The 9,919-nt window shown below is 38.0% G+C and overlaps 1 protein-coding gene across 1 annotated transcript; it reads right to left on the bottom strand.

The window, feature by feature from the left end:
• Window positions 1-7,828, bottom strand: LOC139738861 (heat shock factor 2-binding protein-like). The gene is made up of 8 exons (XM_071649494.1): window positions 7,723-7,828; window positions 7,243-7,346; window positions 5,709-5,858; window positions 5,280-5,415; window positions 4,531-4,654; window positions 2,155-2,258; window positions 474-574; window positions 1-111 (listed from the first exon to the last, which is right to left on the bottom strand). Exons 1-8 carry the CDS (start codon window positions 7,826-7,828, stop codon window positions 1-3), a joined length of 936 nt encoding a protein of 311 aa, XP_071505595.1.
• Between the last annotated feature and the right edge of the window lie 2,091 nt (window positions 7,829-9,919).

Below are 9,919 nucleotides of genomic sequence, written 5' to 3'. Positions count from 1 at the left end.
TCATGGCTCATGTTTGCTCAAGGTGCTAATGATTTGCATGACCTCTCCGATGACCTCCTTCATCTCAGATGATGCCTCCACTGCCAGAGACTCCAGCAAGTCCAGTGAAAGCTGTGGAAAGCATGGGGATTCGAAAAAAAAGTAATGTTATTGTCAAATAATTCAGGGGGTGTTTTAGACCTTTTTTTCAAAACTCTTGTGAAATGGTGCATTCTTCTAAAATTAGTTTGAGTTCAGAGGAGATCTGTTCATTCTATGAAATGTATTAGTCCAATAATTCTTCCAGTATAGAGGCCTACTGAGCCTCAATTCACTACATATTGGTGTTGGTGTTGGTAGCAATGCATGTAACAAAGTTTTATCAGACTAGCTGCTACTGATCCTTCTTCGCCCTGTTCCAAGAAGACGTACATACACTAATATTCACCATTGAGTATACAATGCGACTGTTGATATCACCCTGTTGTACTTGCCTGATCTCTGACTTCATGCAGGAGAGATAGGCTGCTGCCATCCAGAGTGAGTGACTGAATGAGTAGCAATGAATGCAGTCTGATTTCTTGGCTCGTCTCAGCTAGTATTAGACAGGAAATCACAACTAGATTAGTGTTGCAGTCTCTCATTGACTACTTACAATAAGTACGCCCATGCACACACACACACACACACACACACACACACACACTTTTCCCCAGTGGTATTTGTTTCATTATAATTCATAGAATATGAATACAATCATCTAGACTGTTCTTTCTGTACAATATAACAAGGTCTATTCACATGATTTTGAGGCAAATTAACCTGCCTTCCTATGCGCTATACACACACACACACACACACACACACCAACACACAAAACGGCTTCAATAATTTTGTCAAATGCAATTAAGCGTCCTCTTGAGAACAAATTTCTGAATTACCCTGAATAAAATGATGAGAGAGCAAGAGAAGAAAGAAACTTGAACCAAACTATGAAATCCAAAAGTTGATATTGCAGTCTACATAAAAACTGCAACTTCAGAAGTGCTGGTAGCTGACCGCAATCTTGTAGTAAGAAAATGATGCATTTCATGGATGGTGTAATAAAAACAAAATTGTCTATACAGCCATCGTACCAGTCAGGGTGTCGCATTTGGTAACACAAATATTTTTCCAGACTCGGGGTAAAAAAAAAAAAATGCACATATAGAATTACTGAGAAGATGGTATGAATGCACGAAATGTGAAACATGGGTTGATGTAAGTATCACCATAAAACTAGAAATGTCGCAGTGGCGACTGGTATGGCTCCACCATATTGCATGGTGCTCCCAATAGGTCTATAGAGTATATGGGTGCTGGCAATGGGAGGTGCATTCTGGGAAAAACATGGGAAAAATTGTGACATTTTAGCATTTTCATTTGACCTTTGTCCCAATAGCCAAAATCGTCCTTACAGAATAATTGTGCAGCAATGTATGTTTATACCTCGTTTTATCAAGTATATGCATTAAGTAATCTTCAAGGTATGGGGAAAAAAACACACAAAAATATAACATTAAATAGTAGAATTTTAGGATCTTAACCTGACATTTGACCTTTTTTAAGTTACGCTGTCCACAAAACTCATAACTGGAAGGACAACTCGAAAATATATTGCTTCCAGTGGCTCTTTGTGGCAGAGGCATTAAAAGGGAAAGCTGTGCACAAACAGATATGTATGGGCAACATCTAATCATAGTAGTCTAAACTAGGACAAACATGCAGAACATCAATTTTACACAAGTATCTAGACACACAGTGAGTAGGGCAAGGTGCTCACTAACTCTCCATCTCGCACTAACTCTTTCTCTCATGCCTTTCACTGTCTCAACCATGCTCTATAAAATGATTTTCTGAAGAAAAGCTTTCACTTAAACAGCAAAATGCTGGCTGAAAAATTAAATCCCTGCACTTATGAAAATAAAATCATAATGTGCTTCAACATATCATGGTCTTTTGACAGCATCATTATAATCCCTGTTGCACCACAAGTCTACAATGCACAGCTCATGTACATTGGTTAACCATATGATCCTATGTTAGAAGACTAAAATTTGATCCAAAGCCAGCTTTGCAAAAGAATTGAGGAGAAACTTTTAAATAGGAATGGCATGAGTAGATATTCATTATTACCTTGTAGGAGCCATGCAAGAAGAGGGATGAGTCTTTTTGTTGAGATGAGGATGCCAAGTCCTTTCCGGTTGATGCTCAGGTTGTACAGGGCCATTAGGCTGAGACTATAGATGGAGCATATAGACATTGATATCTTTTGTTTAACCCGAGGCCCTCGTATTAGAGTGGCAGAAAGTTAGTTCCCCTGGGACAAGCCTTTATTAAGGTTAAATATATCTATGGGTAGAATTGGTCAGGATTGATAAACGTGTGTTAAATGGTACTAGATGTGTTTCATCTGCTGCCATTGTGTTGTACTAGACCCTTGTAAATAAGCAGGTTATCAGGGGACAGTACAAGAGTCGTCAGCAGTCCTGACGTTACATTACTTGCAGTAAATTTTCAAGCAATATAATGACCTCTGCTAATGATCAAACAATAGAAATTAATCTGCAAGGTCAGAATATCTGCATGTCTTGGTTGTGAATTGAATATGACTTTGTGCTAACCTTAAACATTGTTTGTATAAGTCTTTTGAGTGACAAATATCACAAGATTTGCAAACATGGAATGATTTGAAAAGAAGCATGATTTGATGGTATGAAACACGAGTCACAATCAACAAGACAAGTGCCATAATGTGTCTCACCCATTTGCGTACAAGAAATTGTACGCAAATGGGATATAACAGATTTAAAAAAGAGATATAATAAATAAAAAGAGATATAAAAGGGTAAAAAATTTATAGCAAAATAGAAACGCGTCATAAAAAATTAACATTGGGCCCTTCAAGTTTGTTGACCCTTGCCTGTGACCTTTGACCTTGTGGTGACCATCCACTCCCCAAGGGACATCTACCATCCGAGTCTGGTCACAAACAGACCTATGGATCAAAAGTTATGACCCATAATAGAAACTCGCCATAAAAACTTAACATTGGGCTCTAAAACTTTGTTGACCCATGCTTGTGACCATTGACCTTGTGGTGACCATCCACTCCCCAAGGGACATCTACCATCCGAGTTTAGTCACAAATGGAGTTATGGATCAAAAGTTATGACCCAACGCGCCATAAAAACTTAACATTGGGCTCTAAATGTTCACTGACCCATGCTTGTGACCACTGACCTTGTGATGATCATCCACTCCCCAAGAGACATCTACCACCCAAGTTTAGTCACAAATGGAGTTATGGATCAAAAGTTATGACCCATAATAGAAACGTGCCATAAAAACTTAACATTAGGCTCTAAATGTTCATTGACCCATGCTTGTGACCATTGACCTTTTGGTGACCATCCAATCCCCAAGGGACATCCACCATCCAAGTTTGGTCACAAATGGAGTTATGGATCAAAAGTTATGACCCATAATAGAAACGCGCCATAAAAACTTAACATTGGGCCCTAAAGTTCATTGACCCCTGCCTGTGAGCTTTGACCTTGAGGTGACCTTCATATGGTAAAATGTGAAACTTTGTATGACCCCTCTTCCCTCGAAATTTGATTGCAATTGAAGCCCAGAGTAAAGAGTTATTGAAGTTTTTGTAGCGTTACGGACAGACGATGGACGGACAGACGCCGCAGGCGATTCCTTAGTCTCCCCGCACCTCCAGTGGGCTCGACAAAAATTGCCCCCCCCCCCCCCACCCCCTCGCGGGCAAAATAATTACAAAATCATCGTAGATTATAGTACGTCATATCTTTTTTTCTTTGCTCTTTTTTTTTCAGTTTATCTTTGGGCCATACCAAACTTGAATATCCACTGTGGCAATACTTGATCTTTAATGAAGACTATATTGTTTACTACTGTAATGTTTTTACTGGTATCATAGATGTTCCTTTGCTGCTGATCTCCATAATAAAGAATCCATGTTTGATCTATACGTATTATAGAACAGTTGCATTGTGCTCTACTTTGTTTATATGCAATTGTCATATTGCATAGTTTTGTCAGAAATGAAATAAAATGACATGAATGAATTATGACAAACACCAAGTGTGAAAAGAGGAACAACCTGGGACTTAAACATGTCACTTGCTGCCTATAGGGCAGAGGCATTGCTATCTGAACTGAAGCCAGTTATGACAAGGACATGATGAAGTTGGAGCAAATATCCAAGGAATATTTTTCTTTTTTTTATTTTAATCTCTCACGGTTTTATTCATTCTTTATTAGTCTCTGGGTATGTAAAGTACAATAATTAAGATGTTTTTTGTGGTTTTGAAAGAGAGAGAGAGAGACAGACAGACAGACAGACAGACAGTGTGTGTGTGTGTGTGTGTGTGTGTGTGTGTGCACATGTGTGTGGTTATAGATGTTGCTTTTACCAGAAAAGGAACAGCTGTCATATCTAATCTGTAAAATGTATACTTCCATGCATAAGAGCACACTTACTCCTTCAACTTTACCAGAGACTTTGAAGATGGAGTTGAGAGAAGGCTTGTAAAAGTCTGCACCATCTGACCACATATCCTGTTTGTAGCCAGGTACTCCCTACCTTCAGCTGATGCTGCTACATCTGATTGTGAACAAACAAACAAGCAAACCAATGAGGGTAGATAATCACACTTTTGTGTCTTGTTTTGGGGCTGGAAACACTCGGCTTTGGCTTTCTAAGCAAAATGGTTTTGCACTCCCTTTTCAGACAATAATATATGTAGGCTTGTGTGTGTATATATATATATATATATATATATATATATATACACACACACACACATATACATGTGTATATATATATATATATATATATATATATATATATATATATATATATGTTTCCTACAAAGCTACATCATTTTGATGTTGATTTTTATTGGTCAATGTGGATAAATTCCCAGACCTTCTTACCACCACTCTGGTATGTGTTTATCAAACTTCTTCTTCATTTCTCTGCTTAAAAATTCTGAGCAACTTTAAGCTTTTCATTACAGGAAAATCGACTGAACCACCTGAAATATGCTGACCTTGCAAAACTTGTTTGTAATCTAGTTAGTGATATAGTGAACATCAAGTCTTTACTATGAATTCATATTCCATGATCAATAACTTGACACAACAAGTAAAGTTACATTTTGTCCAAAATAAAAACTTGCATAATGACAATGGTGACTGTACTGCATTCTCTTCAACAAATGTCTTACTTGTTATTGTTCCGACCAAAGCCAGCACAAACTGAAGTTCTTCACTCTGCTCAGAAGGAATATCCTCTACTTGGAATGTTGCAACAAAGCTGTCCAGTGTGTGGCAAACAACTGTCATGAAATTCTGCATCTGGGACTAGGGAAGATATATGACAGAAGTAATCCCGGATTTCTCTATTGACACTTGTAATTACCCGTACTTGAAATTACTCTGTACCAGTTTTCCTCCTTCTACATAAAAAGAACAATACATGGGATATGTTAAAACAATAATGCATGGAACAGAGCCAATATAAAATTATTGCTTGGGTCAAGATAATCACACACTAGTATTCTAGCATGCAGTATATGAACAGCCTGCCCTTTATGTTATCATTAACCATATCCTCACATGATTCACTTGTTACAAAGTAGTGTGAAGCTGCTCACCCCTACAAGTAAGGCAGAGATGGTTCCTTCCAGCTGAGAAGCCTTCCAGAGCAGTGTGCAACAGACAGCGCCCATCCCAGCACAGTAATCTGACTGCATGAACATCCGCTGGTTACACTGAGACAACTCTCCATTCAGCGCTAGCTTCTCCTGACAATGATGGCAAAAAACACTTTGTTTTCATTTATTCTGCTCCTTGAGTAAAAGCAAAACTGAATTACACTGCTTTAAAGAATTAAACAAAAAACTTAATTACAAGGGAACAAAACAAAACTAAATTACAAATTAACAAAAAAATGCAATCTCATATAATACTACTGCAATATCACCATGAAATATCTAGGTTTCCATAAATCATAAAAGGCAGCATATTTGATTCACCAAGCAGGACACTGTCATCATAGCATGGCCTGACTGAGCTGATGGCCTTGTAAGGATCAAAAAAGAAAGAAAGAGAAATTGAGAGAACCAATATAATACTGGAGTTTGATAGTTCAAATGTTGTATGTAGTGTTTTTTTTTTTTTGGGGGGGGGGGGTTATGTTGGTTTTTTTGGGGGATGCTTTTTTCAGAGAAAAATGTAAAATCTTTCCTACTGAATGACTTTTTTGTTGTTGTTTTGGGTGTTGTTGTTGTTGTTTTTTATATGTGAAGGTGGAGCACAGCACGATATGTGTAGATGCAGGCCTACTGCTTTGCACTGTTCCACTACAGTCATTCAGTAGGAAAGATTTTACATTTTTCTCTAAAAAAACCACCCCCCAAAAAACCCACTACAAACAACATTCCAAAGCAGTGCAAAGCAGTAGGCCTACATCTACACGTATCATACTGTGCTCCACCTTCACATATTAAAAAAAAAACACCTAAAACAACAAAATACTCTGTCCTTTGAACTTTAGTCATTCTTACAAGTAGTCAATTTTGTTTAAAAAATGCTTAGCATTTACATGTGTAAAGTACATTACATTCAAGAGAAGAAAACAACATTGTACATGCTGTCCATACTTTTCTACAATCGGCTGAATACTTATTGCTAATTATTCCAGATTTGACCTTGATCCTGACCCCCTGAACTTTGCTGCATCAAGCTGGAAACTGTCTCAGTGATTCTGTCTGGTACATTTAATGTTAATTTGTAAATATAATCTCTTTCATACTTTCTATGATATTGTTTCAGTGATTGAAAAATAGATATTTTTCCCCTTCGATTCAAGCATGTCATTTGTCTTTACCAATCAACAGCACATAGCTGGTCTCGTATTCTATATCTTTTATGAGGTTTTGTTCAAATTCCTAAAGACAACTAAATTCAACATGAACAAGGCAATATATTCTGAATCTGACTTAATAAGAAGTCCGTCTAACATAATTACCGTGGAGAAACAGAGCTTTTCAGTATTTGACACAGCCATAATTTTGTTAAAATCTCTTGTTAAACCAGTACATAAAATGACACTTAAACTTCAAACCACACAAACATCTTTCTATTTCTGCACAGTGCCTTGATTCCTTCAGAAATCACTGCCCTCACCTTTCTCTCCTGTTCATATTCAGCTCTCGCTGCATCATGTCTGGATTTCCAGTGCAGACTCTCCTTCTGCGCTTCAGCTGCTCTCTTTCTTTCACAATTTAATTCTGTGTATTTTGGGTAAAAATGCAAAAACAGACAGAAAATAAATGCAGTCTCTTACTTCACCATCATTATCATTGGTTTCCATCACATAGTGTTCACGACAAATTTACTGCTAGCAATGCAGACCTGAAATTAATCATCATTGTACTGTATTTCTGTTAAAACTACCAGAAACAGTGAAATAGGCAGTAATGCTGAAAATAAATCCATCTGTGGGGGAAAAACCAGCTTCGTATCATTAATGTATCACTTCTGCAATTATTATAAGAGTAGGAAATTTGACAAGATAATCAATGATTTCTAATAAATTGATAATTTTGTGATGTCATCACAAAAATCACTCAGCAGTTATAAGTAACATTTCATGTCTTTTCTTACCCTGCTCTAGAGCATGGTTAGTTGCAAAAGCCATGTAAATGTCTTCATTGGTAACCCTTGGAAGATTTTCCTTCAGCTTTTGTAGTTGTCCCTGAAGGCTGGCCATTGCTGTTCTTTTGACCATTACAAATGAATTGTCATCTGACTGCAGATGGAGAGGAATAATAAAGTTTACAACTTAAATAACAATAAAAAAATGAGCAGTTCTCATGACAGAATAAGGCAATTCACAGAATTTTGAACAGGTTCTTCATAGTTGTTTACAACACGTTGGAAAATATCAAATCAAATTAACAGTGCTTCTTGGGGGCTGCATTCCTTTGAAGAGAACGGATTGCATCAAATGTATGACATCGTAACTATGCAAAAGAAGGGGGCCTTAAAACTTCATCACGCATTGGGTCTACAGTTGTATATAAAAGAAATAATTAAAATATGGCAACACTGAAATGCTTTGATTTAAAAAAAAAATCATGGCTTTGGCCTCAAGAACCAAAGAGCACCATATGTTTCCACAATATAAACTTTGGCCATACTCCATTTTTACATCTTCCCCTGATATGAACAAACTGATGATAAAAAAGATGTTGAAATACTGATAACAAGAAAGCCTGATGTTGCATACTGTCCTACCAATTAAACCCATGAGGGTAGGATATAAATCATAGGCCCTATATCATTTTAGGAATCCAGGGGTTTACAAAGTCTTGTTTTCTACTAGTAGTAGTACTACAGTCTTGACAGATTAAAAACATGCTGACCCTTTCTGGCTCGTTACCAGTCGTAGCTTATGCCAATGTGAGTGTTGACAGATCTCAGGCTCGGGAATTTTGTGCAGTTGAGATGCATGCAAGGAAAGGAGTCAAAGCCGAGGCCTGAAAGAAACTCTGGAAAGGTTTCACTTTCAGTTTCTCAAGTCATGCATTTTCTTATTTTCTCCCACAAAATCACTTACATTCAAGATATTTCATATGCTACTTAGCAATAACACAAGAGGGCAGAAAACATTTCTAAAGTCCAGGATTGCAATAAATAAGTTCTCCAGTAGGCCTGCCGCCTAGATCGAGTGGAAGTGGCAGTTTAATTCTTATCAAGCCATGTCTCATGTATTTCTTAAGTTAATCAAGCCATGTTTCTTACCACGTGGTGTCCTTGACCACGACCTTGTGTCTCAGATTCAATTTCATGCTTCAGTGATGTCCATTCCTCTGCAACATGTGAGAAGCTTTTCTTCACAAGATTCAGAAGGCTGTGCTGCAGTCAGTACAGACAATGTACGGTAACGTTACACTTTAACAGGAGGAATCGCCCCAAAATGAATGAAAAACATTAAAAAGTACAACGATATTGGATCCATTGTCATTCATTGACAATTAACTTTACTAATTGAATGGATAGCCCTATGTTAGGCCCTGTCCTAACCGCACCAGCGACCCCAACCCCTACTTCCTACTTGTACTGGTTACAGCGCCCCGCGCCGGCCGGGATTAGCCTCTACCCTACCGTTAGCTACTATCACGACGTAGGCCTAACAATATTTGTTAGCCCTAGGGCCCAGCAGTGTAGTGGGATCTACCATTATAGGCATACCTACTAGTCCACAGATCTTTACGTTAGAATATTGAAGATCTAAAATTATATTAATATATGAGACCCTTAAAAAAATGTATCTAAACTTTAATTGCATATGAGACCCGGGTAACCGCACCGGCAACAAGCTGTTATGTTACATCGCCCTGGGGTTAGGTAGGCATACCGGTACTTGTACCGGGTTCCAAATTGTGCAACTTCCACGCGTAAATAGCACAACCACAATTGATTTACATACTAGAGTCTATATTCCATGTAACCTGTTTAGTGTTTGCAGAACCAGAAAAGGAAAAGGAAATAGAAAGATAACAGTATTAACACGTTAAAAGGTGCGATGATATCATAAAATCAATATCTAACACACACAAACGTCGTGGAAGTGGTAGGGTGTATAAAAACTCACAATCTGCTGGACATCCATAACGAGATAGATGGTTGGTTAGGCGTGATTTTTCTTTAGACTGTAGACGTGACACATCGACTTATCAGTGCCAACGCATGCCGTTTGTTGCGCCGGCGGCAGCACAGACACAGACACGCCTTGCGCAGCGGCGCCGCTGGTGCATGCATAAAGCGCAGCATATACTAGCATGCATGACTCGACAGA

Source organism: Diadema antillarum, unplaced genomic scaffold, assembly GCF_040938485.1.
Source record: "Diadema antillarum isolate AM-2024a unplaced genomic scaffold, OU_Dant_1.0 seq00000770_RagTag, whole genome shotgun sequence".
Classification (NCBI taxonomy): domain Eukaryota; kingdom Metazoa; phylum Echinodermata; class Echinoidea; order Diadematoida; family Diadematidae; genus Diadema; species Diadema antillarum.
The sequence above is the reverse complement of the archived record's forward strand: the minus strand, read 5'-3'. Positions and strand labels throughout refer to the sequence as shown.